Source organism: Lutjanus erythropterus, chromosome 10, assembly GCF_056507025.1.
Source record: "Lutjanus erythropterus isolate fLutEry1 chromosome 10, fLutEry1.hap2, whole genome shotgun sequence".
NCBI lineage: Eukaryota > Metazoa > Chordata > Actinopteri > Lutjaniformes > Lutjanidae > Lutjanus > Lutjanus erythropterus.
In genome coordinates, this window is record NC_139326.1 from 10,434,635 (window position 1) to 10,458,773 (window position 24,139).

Here is a 24,139-nt window from a genome sequence, read left to right on the forward strand (position 1 = left end):
GCTCTGTCCACATCCGTATGTCTATCCAGTGTTTAACATAAAGCAGCCTTAAGTCGGTTCCATAAAAGCTAGCATGCAGGACCGGCTCTACAGGGTTTCAGTGAGGGACATCACTTGCATGACTTCTGGGTGTGAGTGTTTTTGTTTACATATTTTCACAGTCTTATACTTAAGCACTTTTACAACAAACTGCAACTTTCTTGACTTAAAAATTATCTTATAATTTGACAAATATAATGTGTAAAAAAAAATTAAATTCCAAAAAGTTTTCTCATTTTCCCCCAAAACATGGTCTCGTGGTGGTTCAATGGAAAGAGAGGGATGTTGCCTTTCTGTAGTGATGCATTTGCAAACACATCATTCAAAATTAAATTAGTTAAAAAGTTATCCCAGAGCCGTAGTCAGGAGTTTAGCAATACTAAGGTCATGAGTCCCAGGCCTCCTAACCCTGACCAAAAAAATGTTCTTTTTAGGTCATTTGGATTATTATATCATCTGCAGGTTTTGTGTATGGAGCAACTGATTCAAGGAAACTTCTTTTACTGCTAATAGTGTTCTAAATAACTGTCTTAGAATATTTATCTTATAGTAGTACCAGATTATATTTCTTAGAAATTATTACGAAATTAAATTCCTGTAAACTAAAGTTAACAAGAAGTTTTATATTTCATGTATAAATAATCTAAATAATATGCATATGCAATATGCAGTATAAAATCACAAAAATGTGGTTAAAAACAGGAAAAAACGATCCTGCAGCTCTGTGGATTTTGTGTTCTTTGTTCCTGATTGACAAACAAATGCATTTTCCAGCATGCAGAGATCAATAATCAGCTGCAGCAGTTAGTTTTTAACAATAAACAGAGGGATAATGAAGTCTATACAGTCGGGTATTACAGCATTAAACCAGTTTAGTGCATTAAAAACACCTCAGCTCAGCTTCAGCTGCAGGAAATAAAGCTGAAAAAGAGAATATAAGTCCCTGCTGAATACATGTCTATAGAGATGAATTATAATAGTCAGCCTGCCGTGACCTTAACACCATGGCCGGGACACACACACATTTACACACACATACACACACACGCGGTTATCGGTCTCCTGTCAAAGCGGCCCGTCCATTCGTCTTTTCTTCCCGCCATCCGCCGAATTAATTAAGCAGAAATGTAAACGTTTTAATTGAATGTCAAAGCAGGACCTTAACAACATGCTCCTATGTAAATGAAAGTGACACCGCTTTAAACTTGTATATTTATATATATATACAAGAGGCTCTACACCAAGGTTACAGGGGCTGTGCATGTATTTATGTGTGTATGTGTGTGTGTGTAAATGAACCAGGGACATGCCAAGGTTTTAATTGAATTACCATCAGTTATGTGCTAACTAACCCTCCATGGATTTAAACCAACACAGCCTCATTTAGCACCGAGTGGAAATGGACCATTTAAACCTTAAATTTTCCTTTAAATGCCCCGTTGGTGTTTTTATGACCGTTTAAATCACAAATATTATTCAGATGTGTAGTTGTAGAGTTGTACCTCTGTGATGATGTTTAAAAAAGCACTAGTGTTTATTCAACTTGTCATGAACACTTTTATGAGCCTGTAGTCTTGCACTGACTTAAACGAACCTGTAGCAGCACCAGAAAACACAGATTAAATGTCCAGAAACAGTGTTTATTTATATTTTATGCCTTTATTACTGCAGATAGTCAGAGAGATGACAGGAAATGAGGGTAAAGTGAGATGGAGATTGACATGCAACAAACACACTGCTTCCTGCTTTGATGTCATCAATACGTCCTCATACCTGAACAACAGAAGTGGTTGTTTGCCAGTAACTCTCGAAAAACATGTTTTGACTAGTGGAGACGGTCGGAGTGTGTCACAGGCATCAAATAATGTCATGCTCGCCATGTTGCACCACCATGTTTTTACAGTAGCCCAGAAGGGAAAAACCTAACCCTGGTTCTAGATGTTTTAGACGTTTTGCGTGAGTTTTGCAGCCACTGTAGGTTCTCTTACATGACTGGCAGGTGAGTTGGTTGAAATCTACTATTTCACTGCTTGAAGCCACTAAATCCTGCATGCTGACCCATTAAGAGTCACGCTAGGAGTGTTGTGAGGCTGTACTTAAGCACAACAGTGCTAAATGCTAACATCAGCGTTCTAACACGCTCCAAGCGACAATGCTAGCATACTGATGTTCAGCAGATACAATTTTTACCTCCATAATTTAGTGCGTTAGCATGCTAACATTTGTTAATTTGCACACAAAGTACAGCTGAGGCTGGTGAGAATGGAGCAAAGTACTGAACAATGAAATGTTGATCTGAAGAGGGTGCACAAGTAGAAGTTCAGGAGTCAGGAAGTTATTACGATTCCAACTCCTCCTCGCCAGAATAGCAGCCTTGCAAGCGGCTTATTACAACCAATATTCACATTTGTTAATAATCATGACAGGATAAAGGTTGAGAAAGTCTGTATGTGGAGGAGGTGTGGTGGATAGATGGATCAAACATAGGACTTTCACCCAGAAGACTGGGGTTCATGTCCCATGTAAAAAAACAAGTCAGTGTTGAATTATTTAAAGTTCTAAGTTACATGACATTATGTATATGAATTACATCACGTATGCAATGCAACATACATATTTTAACACAATGATTTTTTTTCTTGAGGGTAACCAAGTAGTTTTGGTGACTAAATCTAACAAAACGTGCATGAGTTTTATGTTAACGTCATGTGACATAACGTAGTTCCATATGTCTTGAACACTTGTTGCCAGTCATACGTGTTGTTTTGGGCATCATTTTTTGTATCCTTTAATAATCAGTAATTACTAATCAAGGATTTCAGTTTGAGCAGCTGAGTTTGAACCTAAATCTGTTTTAATCATTTAAAGAATAATCTCAGTTTAACTTTCTCCTGTGAGTGTAAACAGCAGCTCTGCAGTGTTCTCACATGCAGGAATACACTGCTTTGCTAAATGAACTCTTGTTAATATTGTGTTTTTTCTTTTCCTGCAGCCGTCTAAATAATTAGCTTTTGTTGTAGAAAATGATGAATTTGGGCAGTTAATTTATTGATCGCCTGGCTCTTCCGATGTGCTTTGCTTTAGAAAGCCATTAATCAATGGATGAAAACACCTAATTCTCCTCCCGCTGCTCTGCTTTTCCCTTTTTTTCTTTTCTTTCTGTATATTTTCTGTCTCGAACAGAGGATCCCCAGCCACGATACGGAGAAGAACTGTAATTATGGACTAATGATGATGAGGTGGAAAAATAATAGTTTGTGCACATTTAGAACAACTGGGTTCATACATAAAGAATACATAAAAGCAGTAGGAAAAACAGCAGTAAACAACCCAAGTGTAACAGTTAATATTATAAAAACAAAAATTGCAGTGTCAAAAGTGTGACCACAACATTTAAAGACCAAAGCTGTCAATTACAGTGATATAACCCCTAAATAATAATTAAAAAAAACAAACAAATGATGGTCAGTGAATAGATTTTTCAGTCATTATTAGCATAAAACTCCTGCTTCTTTTAATTCTGTATAATGCCTTTATTCTCATTTTATTACTCAAATCAGACCAGTTTAATTACCCTCATGTCAGAATTCAATTAATTAGTATCTTATTTTATTTCACTTCAACCAGATATCTATTTTATTGAGCAAATATCAAACATTTTATTTCAAGTTTCTCTGTGCTAGAATTGTTTTAGGAAAACATTCATGAAGAGGATATTTGGTTAGACTAATTCACATACATCAGCCTGTTTCTATTATCAATTTCTGATTATGATGAATAATTATTTCATGCTTCATGACCTCTGCTCACTAATCAAAAAAGGTTGTAACTACTGTGCACCTTAGAAATTGAATGAGTAATGCAAAGCTTTAAAATAAAAAGATATCATGCCTTTTGAAATTTCCAAAAATAATATTCTTTGAGCACCACTAGTAATGTTTTTTTTAAAGGCTTGTACTGTGTATCTGTATATTGCCGTGAACTGATTTCCTAACTGTGTCCAGTTTGTCTCATGTAGGTGGATCTGACAGGAACTCAATATGTTGTGTAGATTATCTATATATACATATATACATATATACATATATATATATATGTATATATATATATATATATATATATATATATATATATATGTATATATATATATATATATATATATATATATATATATATATATATATATATATACATATATATAATACTGATTTGCTTTATGACCCTCCATAGATTTCTTATCTTGTTGTAAAGAATTTTGTTTGTCCAGTGATGCAAATGAAAGACTGAAGTAAATCGGTGACATTTCAAAGATTTTCTCGCAAAAGTTTATATGAAATGCAATAATATATGAAATGAAAGCACAATGTTTTTCTTTTTAATCTTACAAGATGCAGGTGTCCTTTTTGACAAAAACCTGTAAACCAAGTCATCAAAGAAGGCCAAAAAAATAGTTTTGGCATCTTTTTATTGAGTTCATACTATGCTCAATAGCTGGAAAAGTAATAGCATGTATTAGTTCTTTAAAATGAGTCAAGTACTGTCTAAGGGATTGTCCCACCCTATAAGAATAAAGTCATGCAGAAGCATTTCTTGAAATCTATTGTGACGTGGTTAGAAGTGAGTTATTGTGATGCCCAAGATGTGACTCAGGAATGTCAAACAGCTGGAAAAAAAAAAAAAACTATAGAAATGACTAAAAAAGGAAGTAAAGACATATGGACTGAGAGCCCATTCCACTTCCTTTTATGTCAAAATGTGTTCATGAAAAGGACACATTTGAGACTTTGGAAGGTTCAAGATTCAGCTTAATTGCCATTGTAGACAATTGCTCAATTAAATACAGTCCTCTCCACACACACACATATATATATATAAAGGTAGCACTAAAGGAAGATATTTAAGAAAAGAAAAAATATATGTGTGTGTACATATATTTATAAACCCTTAGTAGTAGTGAGAATGAGGGTAGCGCAAAAAGGTTGGCATGTTAATGTAAATAATTAGACCAACATAACAGAATAGTTCCACAATACCTTTGCAAAGTCTTCATAGTAAAATTTAGAGTAACATCAAGCTATCATGCAGTTCAGAATTGGAAAAAAAAGCTTAAATTACTTATTGGAGGAGGTGGGATTCAAGCTCCCTGTGATTCCCTACTGGCTACTGTCGACCCTGAACTTGTGCTTCAGCCAATCAGACAGTCTGTTGTTGCTCCACATTCCTCTGCGCTGAAAAAGTTGCTTTAAGCCGACAAGAGTTCATTTTCAGACGCTTATGTTTGTGTTTTTGTTCGTTATCAATCCACCAGAGGTCCCGGGGATGACAAATGGGGCCTGTCAGGGTGACGCCAGTCATAACAACATACACACACACACATACACACACGCGCACACACACACACACATTTACGTTTTCAGGCATTTAGCTGATGTTCTTATCCACAGCAGCTTACAATGACTGATTTGCACACACACATTTACTGTATGCTTTACATGCCTGGCACTGTGTGTGTGTGTGTGTGTGTGTGTGTGTGTGTGTGTGTGTGTGTGTGCGTGCATACAGTGCACCGGTCGGTGGGAAAGCTAGGGGTCGTGGATAACAAGTCAGACCCTGAAACACAATGACACAATGAGCTTGGCTGCAATCAGTCTTATCTGCACACACACACACACCACCTTGAGCTCCGCTTGGAAGAAATTATACCAAAGATTACTTTGCCACCATACAAAAACCACTTGGTGGTCAACAAAAGACAGAAACACAACAAGTTCCAATTTTAAAAATTGCACGAACAATGCTAAGTCAAGGCTAATAGTAACATGATTAACAAACTAATGTCAAGTTAGCTTAACAGCTAAGTAACTTTGTAGATATATGCAAATGAATGAGGCTGGAAACTCCTTCTTACAGTGTACATTGACTTGCTTGCTTACAACTTGAAACTCAAGTCTAGGACTTGGAACTTGTCAGTCTTGACTTGAGACTTGCTTTTGACCTGACTTGTCACAGTGACTTGGTCCCACCTCTTTTAGGTCAGATTGCAATTTTTCATACCCTTCCTGGCCCCTTGAAAACCATGCATCTCCAGAATTGGTGATTTTGAATTTAAATGTTTTTCAAGATTATTTATCACTCCTGCTAGCCTTTTTAAAACCCTCCTGGATTAACTGAAAAATGCATTGCAACAATGATGAAAACAGGGCTGTGTTTTCTGAGTTTATAAAAAGTCTGCTCTCTAGAGATTCACTGGACAAATATGATGATCTTATAGAATATGACCGAGGTGACCTTTGAGGGAATAGAGAATTCAGATGGAAGTAGCTGTGTGTCACTGTCCAGTTTATGTAATTTTGTCCTGTATGAAAATAAACTGTTCTGCAACAGAGACGTGGTTTTCACAGAGTTATGAGACAGAGGGACAGTAAATTGGCTGAACTTGTCCCATTAGCAACCGAGCATGAATGAATTAGCTAACTGGCAGTAGTAAGCAGTTACAGTAGCAAACTAACTCTGAGGGTTTTTTCATGCATGTGTTATATAGAGGACACCAGATGCAATGAAGTGGCCTAGTTAAATAAGATTTGATAACCTGGCGCATCAAAAAATGTTTTCTAGTTTAAGTTTATTTCCACGGTATGTGACCTACTGAATTTGCACAGTAGTACAGCAGTCTTTCTCCCACTGGCTCCACCTGTGAGTTCCCGCTTGGCCCATAGACTTAACATTGAGATGACCATGCAGGGTTTTAAATCACTTTTCTCAGATTGATGAAAATTTTACAAATATTAAAACTGCATGGATTAAAAATTAATAGTAGAGAGTTCTAATTGACCTTGTTCCGGGGTGTCTTGTCAATAGTTTTACAGGCATCTCTTTTATAATGATGACTTTAAGGCAAAAATACTTAAAACTACAAGGGAAGTTTTCTCTGCAATACCCGAGTGGCCACTGGGAAAAACTTGAAGCAAAGGCTAAGTGGCAATGCCCTATCTATATTTTCTTATACATATATGGTTTTCCCTCTTTAGTATAACCCTTTATGGGTGGCTAGCTAGATAACGGTCATTGAAGACACTGAGGTGATAATCAAAATGCTCAAAAACACTATATACAAAACAAACAGTAAATACGTTTAACAATATGTACCAAGCTAACTGTGAAAAGTGAAAAATCACCAACGCTGAAGGTGAAGGGGATGTTTGACAGGAAATAGAGACATGCAGCTTATAAAACAGATATACATCACTCAACATTGTGCAAGTAGATGATAGTCTCCTGATGACTATAGACCTTTTTCATAGCAGTCTTATTGATATGAAAAAACACAGGTGAGCCAACATGCTGTGAAAAAGGTCTCAGCTGACACAGAGACCAGTTGAAAAGATGAAACAATCGTGTCACATGATCAGAGCATTAGGAAGGACGTTGGGTGTGTTGTAGGATGAACATGGTTTCAGAGTTTGTTTGTATCCAGTCTCAGACCAGCAATTATTTTTGGTTTCTTTTAACTGTTACCACCATCTGTCTTCTAATCTTTAACCAAGTAGTTTTTGCGCCCTAAACCTGACTAAACCATAGCCAATACTGGTGGCTAACCAGAAAACATCATGACAGACTCCCTATGGTTTATCATTTAAAGGGATAGTTCACTCACAAATGAAAATTCAGTCATTATCTAGTCACCCTCTTGCCACTTGAAGGTCAGGTTTGGTTTTTTTGTCCACAGAGCACTGCTGGAGTTTCACAGGAACACAGCCATGCAGAATCTCCCAAACAATTAAAATGAATGGTGACCAGTTTTCAAAAGTAAAAAACAACTGGAAACTCCTAAAGCCCCAACATGCCATTCATTTGCATGTGCACACTGTCACACCATATGCACGCCCAGTTCAGATGGCGTGCACACAGATGAACGTGGCTCCAAGCTAAGGATCTGCACTGAAGATTTAGGCTAAAAACATGGTTTAAATTTTTATTTTTATTTTTTATTTTTTTTTAAACTGGTCACTTAAACTGTTTGGGTGAATCTGCAGTGCTGCTTTCCTGTGAAACTCCAGAAGTGTTTTATGGGCCAAAAAAACTAAATAAACCGACCTTCAATCTGTTTAAGGGTCAGTAGATAATGACTGAATTTCCATTTTTGGCTGAATTGGAGAACTTAGTGGCAGCATTTTGTGTCTGTCAGGCAGAAAATAATTCTATTTGATATAAAAAACTTAAGGAAAAACTTTCCCCAAACCCCTTTAACGTGGACAAAAAAGAAAGAAAAGAAAGATGCATCTGTTTTAATGCACATATCAATAAATGAGACAGGCTAAAATGCAAACATAAAGATACTGTAACACTGACCCAGTGTTCATTTAATATGAACAGTCCACTTTAAACATTTAGATTTGCTGTTGTGGCTGACAGACAAACATGCGGATTGTAGCCTTTGTTGCTTTGACCACATGAACATTTGTACTTAGTGTCAATAAAGATCATTTGAATTGAATTGAACTGAGTTGAATCTTGGGAAAAAGAAGAGAGAGAAAACAGAAAAGCCAACACTGAGAGAGGGGGAAGAGAAAAAAGAGAGTGAGTTTGGAGATGAGGATGGAAAAAAGAAAAGGAGGAGAGAGGAAAGTGTGAGGGTGTAAAGAAAGAGACTGGGAGAGAAATAATCCGTGTGAATTAGAGGAGGAGAGAGAGACTATAGGAGATAAGGGAGAGAGAGGGGAGGGGAGAGGGCAAGTGAATGGAAGAGGAGAGATAGGGAAGGAGGGAGGGAGAGAGTCTCCAGCAGCAGCTGCTCCGGTAGTTTTGGCTCCGGAGACGCGCAGGACGCAGCGGACTGTCCCGGCTCCCCTCGATGGTTCACCGCAGCCCGGAGGAGGGACGAACCTTCCACCGCTGCCCGGAAATCAGCGCTCAGGAGCCGCCGTACACACTCTGACAGCAGTAAGCCTCTTCTGCGCTTCAGCAACTTTCACATTAAAAACAAAACGAAAAAGAAATTTAAAAAACGCAGCATCCTGAGAAACTCCGGGAAAACCCAACGGAGCATCCACGCGCCTCCACCCGCTGACCGCTGCTTCTGTTCGGCCACGGACAGCACGCCGGACCGCCGGCCGGACCATCTGACTGGACTCAGCCGGACCTATTTATTCATTGTGATTAAACTTTTACTGACTGCCCGTTTTATGTAGTAAACCTACCTAAAGTGTTTGAGTGTGCGCCCATAGTTTTATTACTTTGATTTGGTGCGTGTTTTGCTCTTGGCGTGCGTAAAACCCGCGCTTAAAACAGCCATCCGAGACCGAGACAGCGGAGCAGAGCAGAGCTGGAGCGGAGGGTCAGCCAGGCTGAAGTCAGTTTACAGTGAGAGTTTTATTGGCTGTAGAGTTTATGTCTCAGAAAAAGCGCCTAACCACGTTTTTTAAACAACATGAGACTTTATTGCTTTTTTCAAAGAAAGGATGAGGAGAAAAAATAGAATGAAAATAGTTTAGGATGTGAAATTTAAGTAAATTAACTCATGCACGTCTCAGCTATAATATCATGAGGTTGAAAGGCAGAAGATAACACGCTTTTTGAAAATACGTTGGATTTCTGGCCATGTTGGGGACTCTGATGCCTTAAATCCTTTAAAATTTACCCCCTCTTTTATACTCTTTTTAAGAAGTAATAGGCTGCACCCGCGGATTTATTTATTCAGAACAGAAACAACCTGACTGTCCATCTTGAACTCATCAACATTATACTGAATGTTGAAATTACCACCGAAGTATCTGAATATTTCTTTAAAACAGAAGCACATGAGAGCTGATCTTCTTCTTTATTTTTAGAATAAAATCTGTGTTTTCTCGGAAAACATCAGTGAAATCCTGCAGGCTTTAACACTGAAGCAGACGGAATAAACTGCTCAGGATCATCTGAAACACCTGGTGCATAAACTTAATGTTAACTGATGTTAACTTCTGACTCTTTTATTTGTAATTATTACCAGAAATGTAAAGATGACGTCTGTGTCTAAGTTTGTCTTCAAGATCAGTTTAAAGCCTGAAATATAAGTCGAGGTGACTGACAAGAGGAAGGAAACCCTGTGGAATCAGCTACATTTTTAAAATGTAAATTTAATAAAGATGAGGAAAAAACAGTACTTAGGAACAAAGAACAAATGATCACTTTCAATAAGAAGATTTAAAATTTGGATGCGCTTCATTTGATGTAAATGTAGATTTAATTTGTTTCACTTAATACCTGAAACGTAATTTTAATGCAATTAGAAAAGGAAGTTGTGCTTCAACAACTCTCACTTGAGTGTTAAACCCAAAATCCAGTAAGTATACCCCCCCCAAAAAATGATCACATTTTAATACTCACATTTAGTTAATAAATGAAATGTGAATATTTTGTCCTCCTTGACTTAAAGACTTGCGATGTGCTACCTTTTAATTTCTTTTTAATTTTAATGCAATTATCAGTTCAACATGTTGTAAATGTCTGTCATGTACATGTATTTACATTATTTATAATTCACCGAAAGTCTAAAATTTAACATTTTAAGAAGAAACATGAACAGACTTGGGGGAAATGTGGATGTATTGCGCAAGATTAGATTAAACGTCTGGTCTCTTCATGTAAATTTAAATTGTGATTCAGGATAACGCTGCCCTTTTCTGTGTTATACCTTAATTGTGAACCAGAAGGTGAAAAATCAGGTTGAGAGCAGGTGCGATATGGCTCAGCTGTACATAGAAAAATGAGTTTAATATCAGTGATGAGGCACAGTTCTGTGTTCAATATGTGATCAGCATCAGTTTCACACTTTTAGAGTAAATTAAGTGCAAACACACTTTGAAATAAGTTTAGTTTTTGAGTCTTAGTCTCAGTAAAATGCCTAAAAGATGATTTTTTAAAAATGTGATTAATGTGAAACAGAGTGTGTTTTTCTCTTAAATGTGATCAGTCTCTCACATAAAAACCTAAAATCATGAAACAACACATTTTAAATCTGATTTGGCATCTAGGTTGTAAATGTTCTGCCTCCCTTGTTTGTAGTGAACTTGATGCAGTTGCTGTGCATTTCTGAATTAGAAATGAAACACACAGTGACCAGATGTGACCCTCAGTGCGTCCCATCCATGTCTTGATCCAGCCCTGTCCTGAATGTGTGTGTGTTTTGATGCTGATGATTGACACCTCGTCCTCTCTGCTCTCTCCTCCCAGCAGCCGACGGGCAGCCATGCTGAAGCCGGGCGACCCAAGCGGCTCGGCCTTCCTGAAGGTGGACCCGTCCTACCTGCAGCACTGGCAGCAGCTCTTCCCTCAGGCGCAGCTGAAAGCACCTCTGGCTCCTCCGCCTCCTCCACCTGACCGCCTCTCCATCCCTGTGGACACCTTGCGCTCATCCCGCCTGCACAGCCACCTCTTGGCCTCCACACACTGCACCTCCTCTTCTTCTTCTTCTACATCTTCTTCCTCGGCTTCCTCTTCAGCAGCAGCAGCAGCGGCGGCGGCGGCAGCAGCAGCTGCAGCAGCTCTCACCCCGTCCTCCTCCATCTCCATCTCTACCTCGGCAGGGATCACCCAGCTGCCCGTCCCCCAGCAGATCGCACTCTTCGGGCAGGCGTTGGCCCCGGTGTGTGCCGGGCCTGGAGGACCTGGAGGAGGAGGAGGAGGACCAGGAGGAGGAGGTGGTGGTGGTGGAGGAGGAGGAGGAGGGGGAGACCTGGTGGTTGTCGTCCCCCCGGAGAACCAGCCAGGTCACAACCCAGCAGCGGGGCTTCTCCATCAGGCCAAAGAGCAGAGCTGTGGGGGGGTCGGCGTGGTGTCGTCCAGCGTGAAGAGCAGCAGCAGCAGCGGAGGAGGAGTGGAGGAGGGCGGAAAAGGAGCGACGGCCAGGTTCAAGCTGACGTCTGAGGAGCTGGACTACTACCTGTATGGACAGCAGAGGATGGAGATCATCCCGCTGAGCAACCACACGGGAGAGGTCAACAACCGTACGTACACACACACACACGCACACACACACACACACACACACACACACACACACACACACACTCACACTCAGACTTGTAACTGCTACTAGAGTTTACTGGAGTGTTTTTTGGCGTTTTATTTGAAATTGGAGAGTAGAGGGGTGACAGGACATGAGAGCAGAGAGCTGATGACAGATGCTGCAATTGAACCCATGACTTAACAGTCACAGTAGTGGTATGCATCTTGACCACAAGACCACCCAGACCAGCCCCGTTTGTATTTACATACACACAGTTGATTTAGTACTTATATCATATTCTGATTGGATCACAGATTTAGTCTGTGGTGGATTTTGACTTTTTTTGTTTGCACTGTTTATTTGCCATATTTTTTAAAATTTTTCTCAGGATATTTCTTAAAGTCGACATAAAGTTATAGAGTGTATAGTGTCCAGTAGTGTTTAAGTGTTCGTTTTCTGTGCTGAATTAAAGTGCTCTTGACCATCAAAATTAACTTTACAGCAGTGTTGTAAATAGTGTTGTTGTATATTCGTCTCGTAATTCTTTACTCTCTCTGCCAGAACTATCTGTGTGCCATGCTAAATAGTGACTTTTTTTGTGCTTTATAGAACGTAATTATAATTATTAAATTATTTAGATGATGTCATAAGAAAATTCTTAATTATTTCCACATTTTTGTACATTATTGTGAAAAAATTGATGTAGTGTAACTTTTAATGTATAACTTTTGTACATGTTTGCAAGTCTAAATATTTCTAATTATATTTAGATATTAACATTAAGCATTAACAGTGTTTAAAAAAAAATATATGATATGTAGGCTGCAGTATTTAATCAAAGCGCCTCAAATTTAGTGTCAGGGGTTATTTGCAGCTTGACAGTGATTTAAAATCAGGGATGTAAATTAAAGTATGTAATAAATAAATAATAACTTAATTGTTCCATCTTCAAAACAAATCTTTGAAAAACAAAAAACCTTTAAAATTCAAACTATGAAATTTATTTAGACATTAAAATGTGTTTAACTTGACGCCTCCTTTTATAAACAACCAAACAAAAATGTATTTATTAAAATTTTTTTTTTTAAATCACGGACAGTAGTTTTCTGTAGCAGTTTGACTGACAGCTGCAGTGTTGGACAGTAGGAGCTGCAGGAGGGTCAGAGGTCAGAGGTCAGCAGCCTGGCCGGGGTCCAGACCCTCACACAGCAGCAGCAGCAGGCCTGCAGCTCACAGTTAATATTAACCAGACTTCATTCAGATTTTATGGAAATAAGTAACGAGGTTTACACCTGTCTGCTTTCAAACGCTCATTTTACTGGTATGTTTTATTTGTTTTTTTGTAAGTGTAAGCTACTGGTTCACCTCACTTAATCACCAATCAAATTTATTAATTAATTGAATATTAGTTTTATTTCAGGAGAATGTTGTTCAGTTCAGCAAGTTAAACAAATCAAACGGCTCGTCAGGTGGCTGGACTGTTTATTTTTCTTTCTTTCTTTTTTTAAATGCCTCGTAAATTGATATTTTAGCGGCTGTAGAATAATCCTGTCATTTTCACACTTTTTTAAAATCGTAACAAATAAATAAACACTCTTCTACTCCGTGTAAATTCATGAAAATTTGTTTTATCGCTCTTATATCTGCGGGAGTGTGCGTGTGGTGTGTGTGCGCACGACTTTTACGCATGACGGCGCTCTGTCAATAACTGTCCACACACACACACACACACACACACACACACACACACACACACACACCGCTCTCTTGCTCAAAATCTCCTCAATCTGGCTCAGAGGTGCGTTTCATCCGTAACCTCAGTGTGTCCCGTTACACGTGAAAACGCAGTCCTCACACACTCAGAGTGGAAACTCAGCGGGCCGTTTGTTCGGTGAAACGTCTCTAAACTGTCCGGCAGCTCCGCTTCCCGCTGTGCACGTGGAGATCAAAATCTCGTGTCAGTTAGTTTGGGCGGTTGAAGGTGGATATTTGCTGTTTTTCCCCCTTTAAATCCAAGAAGAGGAGATAATCTGTAATTTTTTTTTTTTACTTTTTCGTCCCGATTATATTTATTTCAGATCAGTGCTTTCATAATATTTTACTGCCGTATTGATTGTGGATGGAGGTTCGAGTGCAGTGTTCAACAGCCATTTTACGGGGTCTAATTGTTTTACAAAAAAAAAAAAATCTATTCTCGCCATAATATTTTAATCGATTACATTTCCGTAATATTTATTTGTTTCTATTAGGGAATTAATTTAGTTTAATTTCTAAATACGATCGTTTAATAATTTTCTAATATTTAAGAACTTAATTTTTAGTTTAGTGTGTCTGATGTGCCTAACAGTCCCTTTAATTTTGACTTAGCTGAACTTTATGTATTTTAAGAAATTAATGCTGCTACAATCTATCTAAATAATAGACTTAATGTGAATGTGTTGCAACTTTTTTCCCCTCTCAAAGTGTTTCCAGACTTTACTGATATATCAAATCATTTAATTTATATATTGTTTTCCTGTAATAGGCCTATATTCAATGTGTAATATTTCTATAGTACTGGACCCTATTAGGTGACTGTATTCGTTTAACCTTTTATTTATTTTGGTGTTTATTTAATTTAGTGCGCTACTAACAGGACAATACTTTTTAAAAACTTGCAGTTTGACTATGGCGCATCGTCTTTTGTTAAACTGCGTGTTTCTGTCCTGTTGCAGCGGTGTCACCAGTTTATAAAACTCCTTTAATCTTCCTGTAATAACGCTGTAATAATATGAGGTCGTAGGTTCACGCTGTGACTTCATCATAAAGTGACCGTCGCTGTTTTTGGTTTCAGGTGTTATGGCAGCGATCCTAAACACCACTGACATTATGTATGTATATATGCGTGTGTGTGTGTGTGTGTGTGCGCGCGCGCGTATTCCGCGGTGATAAAACGGACCATCAGCAGTAATCTGCGTCGATACGCGCCGGCAGGGCCGATGAGGGATGGAGGGACAAGCAGGAATTAATTGCCGAATATAGTTTTGTGTGTGTGTGTGTGTGTGTGTGTGTGTGTGTGTGTGTGTGTGTGTTTGTGTGTGTGTAAGTGAGAGAGAGAGAGAGAGAGAGAGAGAGGGGGGGGGGGGACAGAGACAGAGAGGGGGGGGGGGGGATCGATCCAGCGGCCACCGGCCCGCTATTTATCATCCCAACACGGCCGTATTGAGGTCTCTGGGGTGTGTGTATGTTTTGTGTGTGTGTGTGTGTGGGTAGGTAGGTGGGTGGGTGGGGGTGTAGATAAAGCAGTCACACACACACACTCCCTCATGTGTCACGTCTGACCTCGATTATTAATTACACCAATAATAACAACAACAGCTGTAATAATAGGCCATAATAATAATAATGTTGCGTGTAATAACAACAACAACAACAACAATAATAATAGTAATAAAAATAATAATAGACATGCCCATGTGAAACCAGAAGTGGTCTAAAATCAAATTTGTGTTTTTGTCTAACTTTTTTATATTTGCTGATTAATATATATAATCATTTTTGTAATAATTATAGGCTTACAATATTATTCAGGTTAGTGTTTTGCACATTGGTCTATTCTTTCTTCTTTCATTTAGGCGTTTAACACATACGTTCATTTAGAAGAACTTTAAGTTAAGTTCTTCTATCCTCCAACTGAACTCTATCATATTTCTGTAAATGTGAGTTGATCAGAGACGTGAGGAGGAATTTACATTCAGACCCCTTAATTTTTTTTTTAAAAGTGAGATCCAGAGGTTTTTTTGTACACTAAATATCTTTAGTTTGGACTATTTCATGCAAAAAGATTCAAATATTAATGCTTTTAAGCAGAATTAAACAGATTGTAAAATCCCTCAGAGCAAATATGTGATCTGTGTTGTAAGGTGGAGGTTTCAAAACATCAATTTGCACCATAAAGTAGGGAGATACAGTTGAATCAAACAGTTAAATGAATTTTCATTTTCATTTTTTAAAGGCGTAATCCTGTGATTTACTTCACTTACATAAAGTTGGGGGACTTGTGAGAGGCAGATTCCAAAAACACACCATCCTACATTTCCCATAATGCAGCTCGATGGTATCATTTCATTAGATCCTCTCACCCTGTCAAATGTCCTTCACTTTCACACTTTACACCTCCAGTTTATTACTCAGACTTTTTATCATATAACTGTAGTCTCCTGGACCAAGCTGAAATAACCCAGATGACATCATTATGACATCATCACCGTTTTTTTTTCAGACTTGACAAAACAGACGACATCATGCAGCTGTTTATACAGATTGAGCAGTGCTGCTTGTGATTAGTAACTTGACTTTTAAGTGCGTGAAAGTTCTCCTTTAAATACTCAGAAAATTCCACAGAGTTTGGTTGGTTGCTGAAAGTGGGTTGGTTGAGCTGGATGAATCTGGCGACGGCCCATATAGTTATTATTTCATTTTAATCTGTATTAAAAGAGCTGTCGGTCAATTCAGGAGCGATAGTGACCTCCGAGTGTATTGAATTATCACAGAGAGCAGGGTCAACCTTTGTTTAGATCACAGATTTATCCTTAAATGATCAAATCTGACATATTTAAACTAATGTTGTTGCCTATAACTCAACTGTTATGTCCTCAAAATACAGCTACATAATGGACACAAGCAAAAATTAAACTTATACAAAGCTACTTGATAATTTAGAGAAAAAAAACATTATATATTAGTTGCAAGTTTAATGTCTTTGTATTATGAGTAAAACAGCGACCTCAAAATTAACTCACACATCCACTGTCAGAGTTTTGGCCTGTTAATTGCTTTTGTCAAATTAATGAAAAGTTCAGATTTATTGAAAAACATTAATATTTTCCTGGCCAGTGTATCAAAACTACTGTCACTGAGCAAAAAAGAGAAAAGCATAAACCGGACTTTTACATTCAATAAATCTGAGTTTTATTTTGTTCTTACAGAAAAATGAAACATGTGACTGGAATGTGTTTGACATCTGAGATGTATTGTGCTAGAAAAAAAACACAGATCAATTCTTACTATTTACTTGACTTAATGTCAGCTGGCAGTTTTATTGTAATTTAATAAAGTCGGTTGAACTCATAAACACACACACACACACACGCACACAGAGCTCTGTTTGTTAGTTTCCAGCCGCTGTGTCTAATAAACGACCATGTTTAATGTGGGATAATGAAGCCATGTTTGACATGTTCATACTGCTGTCCCACTTTAATCCCTGCTCATCACTCTTCATACACACACAGACAGACATGGTGGGCCCCTGACAGCAGTTCAGAAACAGTAAATATCTATAATCCCTGCATGTTCTGGGACTCCTGTCCTTTACTGTAAGATTAAATCACCATATTTTACTACTTCTCCTAGTTCCTTCCATTGTTACCAGCACCACAAGGCTGACGTGACAGGACAATTTGTTGTTTTTCTGTTTACTCTGAAGTTTGAGCTTCAGCCAAACCAGACTGAAAAACATAATGCGGTTAGTTTTTTTTTCTCAGTGTTTCAAATAGTTGTGGTGACAGCTGATTTCCTGTTTTATAAAAAAAAAAAACACACAACCAGATCTTTGTAAGGATTAAGAATGGAAACATCATGCTCCTGTGCCAGAGCCATAAAAATGACGACAAATGTGGATGAGACAGGTTTTTGCAAGTCAATTTACAGGAGTAACAGCTCTTTTATTAACATATGTCTTCAACCAACATGACACATGTTAACTGTTCCAAGCAACCACTACTACATCATTCATGTCAACTGAAAAGTGAATCACACTGATTGGTTAGGGCAAATTAACTCCTCCTCTTAGGGGTGGATGATATGAATAAAATCCCCTATCAGTATATATACATTTACACATGTTGCATGTGTAAGAGCACATATTCTTCCTGAACATTTGTACGTGCTTTAGTCAACAACCACTGTATAACTCTTTTCATTTTAAAACAGGTACAATTTAACATATATGTTTTTTTGAATATTGTAAATTGACTTTTGCTGCGATGCACCAAACTACCATGTCTGATTCAGATTCTGATTTACATCAGGATCAGAATGTCAGTTTCTGACTTGTCCAGTGCACAACGTATCTGAAAAATAAATTTCATTACATTGATAAAAATATCGTGTAAAAAATATGATTTTATCCGCCATACCCCCAGAAGTCTTAACCAAAACCTGCAACAACAAGCACATCCAAGTTCCAGTTTAAAATCAAGCTAATCTAAGCTAACCAAGCTTAAGACTTTAAATCAGCATCTCCTACAACAATTACTCAGTAAAAGTCTAAAACAGTTCACTTTCTTGGGGAGCTTTTAGTGTGAAGATGTTATAATTTTTATTATTATTATTATTTGTGTTGCATAAAGCGATTCCTGTCTAGTAAGCGCATGGATGTTTAGGGTCTGGAGGTCGTACCGCTGGAAATTCTGAGCATTGAACACATTTCCCGCATTCCCTGAATTATTATTTACTGATTTCTGACTTAGCTAGCTCATCTACGTCAGCAACATTACTATAAAAAATATTCAGAAAGTGGCAAACAACACTCACATGCAGATTGTAACCATTGCTTTTGAGGATGTCTACTACCATCATGTCACTGGAGCATCTGTAGGTCATGTTCGAGGGGTTTGTCAAAATAAAAGTCTGCTACTTTCATGTTTTAACTGCATGTGTTCTAAATATTTAGGGGCACACCCACCCCCAAAACCCTATGTCTATGATGCAAAAGAGAAACACATTATATATCATATCATATTTTAATGTTACAGAGTTGTCAAGCCTTTTAGCTCTGTTTTTGGTCTCCACCAACATCTTTTTAGCTGCTAGATGTTTTCCTGTCTTCACCAACGTGTCTCTGACTGTGTCCGTCTGTTGTTTGGTGAGCAGGTAGTGTGCAGGGGGGTTATCACTGCTTATTTGCTGCTGTTGGAAACACTGAGACTCAACTGTAAAACAAAAAATATCAGCTAAAAGGGGCTAAAAAGCTTTGCAGAGGTTTACTCAGCTCGAGTTTACAGAGTAGAAGTGCAGCCTCGCTGTGTGGTCCATCCTCATCTGGACTCACAGCTGTGTTGGAAACAAACACAGCTATTAACATGGATAATCTTTATGAAGTGTGATGATTTTGTTGAGGAGAAGTCCATGAGTTTCTTATGGAGCCTCAATCTTCTCGCTGTTTGGTGCACATGATGGCAAACTGTTTTTTACTCTTGCAGTTAATCGCTCTGGATTTGAGTTCAGTTCAAATGAAGAAAAGGAAAGTGGGACTTTAAAGTCTCAGTACGTACAAATTTAGGTTATTGATATGAGCCAGGCCATCCTGGTGTGTGTTTAACCAGACAAAAATATTTGAAATCAGGTTTTTTGAAAGATAAACTTATTAAAAAAAAAAAAAAAAACACCCTAATTTTGTGGGAACAAAATTGTACGCAGTGCCCGCAGACATTTTCACTGGAAACAGCGTCCGGCGCTCAGAGATCAGAGACAGAGCGGAGCTGTCTAAACACTGGCGATGGATGTAACAGAATACTGAGTTTGAATGATGGGCAGCGAGGAGAGCACGCCATAACAAGTTCACAGCCAGTTCATCAGTCTGAGAGAGAGAGGAAGAGAAGAACGCAGAGGAGGAAGAGAAGATAGGTTTACTGAAGAAAAGACAGCACTTAAACTGCAGATTCTTACTGTGGCAGTAGTTATTTTAGTATTTACATAACAAAAAGTAAAGTGAACTTATGACATATCTATATATTGTACAGAATATCACATCAATGACATCATGCAAAATGTTAAATTCATATACAATAAGCACATGTGTTGTCAGGTGTCAGCATATGCCATATATTTTGGGAGCATTTCACATGTGAATTATTATATTTAACAGTGAAAATATGAATTTCATTCTATTTTTGAAACATGAACCTGGACCCTGGAAGGAAATTTATTTTTCCAGACCTTCAGTATGAAGATTCATTGTTGACTGGCAGTTAAGCTAAGTGAGATGAGATAGAATTTTATTTCTTTATCTCAAGGGAAAGTTGTGCAAATATAAAATATTGCTGAAAAGAATCCGAAATACCCACACAGCCAAAAATATAAACACAGCATCCAGGTATGTATTAGTAGTTTGACAAATTATTAGTGACGTTATTAAAAGTGTCAGTTTGCTGGGTATTTTTGTAGCTTTCAGCCAAATCTCTTGGCCTTAATTTTCAATTCTCTTAAAACTTTTTTCACATCTTACAAAAGATAATAAGAAAAATAAGAAAATAAATAAAGAATTCATTTTTCTTAAAATGACTGCATTACTTATAATTCTTAAATTTAGAAGTCTATTGAATGTATACAAAATATATTTTACAAAACATGACATGTTAATACCTGATGATAATAACTCTTATTTTGTTTTGTATTGATAGATACAGAAGGATTAGTTGTAGTAGGAGTAGGAGTACTGAGTAGTAGAATTATGATTGTTAATATTTACTTGAATTTACATGATTTTAGTGTGTTTAATGTCATTTGAGTTTCAGTACCTACAGTGTATAAATATATACAAAAACTTTTTCTAGTTAACAAAAGAAACCAAAGTTCTCACGTTCAAGCAGCTGTTCAAGAACTAAATAAAAATCATCTAGAATGGAGGAAATTATAATTTAATTTATAGGAACTATATGAGCAAAGAATAAGTAACAAAAAGAGTTTTCTCCTGTGTGTATTTGTATCAGAGTTTGTAGAAGCGGCTGCAGTATTACCAAGTATTACTTGTGTTTGTGTGAGAGTGGATCAGATCAGAGCTTCAGCGTTATTCTGAACTAAAAATGCACGAATTAAACCTCACAGAGTTCAACTGAGCAGCAGATCAGCAGCTCGCCTGTTGAGTTTTCACGTCATCAACAGCTTGTGTCTGAACTCTTCATCATGTCCTCTGTCTGTGTCGTCTCTCTGCACTGTGAACTTTCTAACGAGGCCCGAAACGCTGTGAAAATAATCTGAGTGTGTCGCTGTGGACGGACTATCACAGCTCATCTGCAGCCGACACTGTTCTCCTCAGCAGAGAGGAACTAGCTTTAATGCAGACTGGATTAATGAAGCGAATGAGTGAAAATGTAGCAGAACGGATTTTATTCTCATAACGCTCAGTAATCTGGATGTAATTATTCTCTCTGTGAGAAATGATGCAGCTCAAAGATGTTCTCCATTCAAACTCCATCTGAATCTTTAAATGTAAAATTTGTAACTTAAACTGGATTTAGTAAAATTAAGAATTCTGTAATCTGTTATGGATGTTTTGGAAAATTCCTTAATTTTCTTTCTTTTCAAGAGTTAGACAAAAAGATTGACACGTCTCTTATGTCCATGCATTAAAGACAAAGTTGTAGTCAGGACATTGTTAACCTAGCTTAGCATAAAGACAGCTAGCCCTCAAAAATACTTCTAACAGCACCTTTAAAGCTGCATGTTATATCCTATTTATTTGCTTATTTGTTTATACTGAGTATACACACACACACACACACACACACACACACACACACACACACACACACACACACACACACTGTTGTAGTTTTAACCTTTAAATAAGGTTCTCTTAGTTAATTTGGTTTTAGTATCTACAAAACTTAATTTTTTCCTTTCTTCACACAACTGTCACGAACATAAGCACCACAGGTGCACCCCATTACTTCCAGCCTTCTTATTGGTGAGGTTGAGTTGAAGTGGTTCAAGTAATTTCCAGTGGATGTTTAAACCCTAAACTGAAATAAAAATGACGTTTTTGTTTATTTCAGGTCAATATAGTCCAGGATCTTGGAGAATTCAGCCTGTAGAATTTTTCCCATTTACTCGAGCATGAACCTGTGTAACATTTTGTGGTTTATAAATGACTATAATGTGGTTTAATTTACTTCTATCCATCATGGTGTAAAAGTAGCCGTCACTCTCTCAAATGGCGGATATTTAATTTTGGGAAAAACATGAAAAAAACAACACTGACATCCTGTTCCTCTCAGCCTCTCTGCTCTGTGCGGCTCTGTGGGAGTTTTGTGTCCAGATAATAATCTCTCATTATGTTGCTACAGTCAATTAACATCCATTACTGTCAGACTGCATCTCTGAGTAAATGTTGACACTTGCTAATTCCCAGCAATACGCTGCTCGCCACATTTAACCTGGAAAAACACAGAGCTGAGAGCACTTTTTTTCCCCCTCATTTGGACTTTTTTAGGACAGAACACATCGACTCTATGATCCTCCTCTTTCTTCCTTCCTCTTCTTCAGTTTCAGTTTTTACTTTCTCAGGTTACTTTATATGACCTGAGGGAAAACCAGTCTTTAAGATTTAAATAATCATTTAAATCTCACTTTTGACTGTAAGCACATATTAAAAACGGGTCCCTTTAAAACACAGTCACAGATCATTTTTAGTACACAGAGCTCCAATAAAGGCAAATAAACAATGTTTAACCCCATTAATCATTCTAACTACTCTGCTGTATCATAAACAATGTTAATTCTGTATTTTTTTTATAATGTGTTTTTATTTACAAGATGTAGTCAAAGTGTCTGTAGCTCCTTAAAAGTTTTCAGATGTATAAAATTCAAGGTCAGTGTTACTTTTATTTTCCCAGATCATCTTAATTTAAATGAATCACAGCATTAAAGACCTACATGTCACAATAAAGACACTTAAAATAAATAAAATTACACTCAGAAACAGAATAACCAATCACTGTTAAAATTGCAAGAATCCTAAAAACATGCAAACAAGTAATATCTAAGACTGAAATCAGGCTGTGACTGCAGCATTTTACTTTAATGCATATAAAAAATGCATTCAAGACAAAGGTTATGTTTTTGAATTGTTTTTCTGTTTGCTTTCCTCGTTGTAAAAGGTAATAATCAGTCAAATGTCCCCCTCTGTCTCCAGGTTGTGACATGTGCGCAGACAACAGGAATGGCGAGTGTCCGATGCACGGCCCCCTTCACTCTCTGCGCCGGCTCGTCGGCACCAGCAGCACGGCGGCGCCCGTCACCCTGCCGGACATCCCTGATTGGCTCAGAGACCTGCCCAGAGAGGTGAGACTTCCTGTCTGTCTGCTTATTTGTCCGACTATTGTATTTTACAACGTTTCTAGGAGGTTTTGTGAGAATTTGCGCATTTCTCAATGTCAGTGAATAATTTTTAATCCTCTGAACAGTGAAAAAAGTGTTGTGCTGTTAAAAGCCAACGCACATTATGTTTTAACAAAAATATGTCTTCTTGTATTAATTACAACAATTGTTTTGACATTACCAAAAGTTTTTTTTGTTTCAAACTAGTAAAAATACTTTTGACATTTAATTCAATATTTTGTAACCCACATAAAAGTACATGTCACTATGGACGAGTCTGTTGACCAGTTTACTACCATGAAGAAGACACTTGACTTCCACATCACTGACCAGTTACATTATGTATCTGAGTGTAACAATACAGATAAAACTGTATATCCACAATCAGTGCTGCTGACTTTACATTTCTCCTGGCAGTGGTTGAAAGTAACTAAGTACAGTGACCTAAGTACTGACAATTTTGAGGCTGATCTATCCAATAGTGTACAAAGTTAATTTATTAGCACCACCTCCACTAGTTGTAATGTTAAAATGCTGCATACATGTTAATATTAGTAAAATCCCTGTAGTCAAATATTTACTTTAAGATTTTTACTTGTGACGGAGTATTTTTACAGAGCAGTGCTGCTGCTTTTACTTTAGAAAAAGATGTGAGGATTCTTCTTAGTTAATTTCCACTTTTTATCTACTTTTGATCTTTATCTACCCTTACAAGAAAGTCACATGTGAAAAACAGATGTGAATGCCCCCTGTGCAGAGAGCACTTTCACTTTCAACATTTAACGTTTTTTTTTTTTTGTTTGTTTTAACCAGTTGCCAGGAGCACTCTTTGTTCAGACAGAGCAGGCAGCAGTTTTACTAAATGCAGTCTTGTACCTCACCTGATAAGTTGTTCAGAATCCTGCCCGGGGCATAGAAATAACTTGCATAAACAGAAATAAATGGATAGAACACGTATATATAGAAATATGT

General features: G+C 37.5%; 1 protein-coding gene across 2 annotated transcripts in view; it reads left to right on the top strand.

Annotated features, from left to right (window-relative positions):
- The window catches only part of prdm6 (PR domain containing 6), a 115,513-nt gene that overhangs the window by 6,654 nt on the left and 84,720 nt on the right, over positions 1-24,139 (top strand). Inside the window, exons 1-3 of one of the 2 annotated variants that reach the window (XM_084728171.1) lie at positions 8,833-8,979; positions 11,251-12,023; positions 22,983-23,131. In XM_084728171.1, coding sequence (XP_084584297.1) covers positions 11,267-12,023; positions 22,983-23,131 — 906 coding nt within the window. In that variant the 5' untranslated portion in view covers positions 8,833-8,979; positions 11,251-11,266. Of the gene's footprint in view, positions 1-8,832; positions 8,980-11,250; positions 12,024-22,982; positions 23,132-24,139 lie in introns of those variants that run through there. The other variant, XM_084728170.1, reaches the window with a different exon arrangement.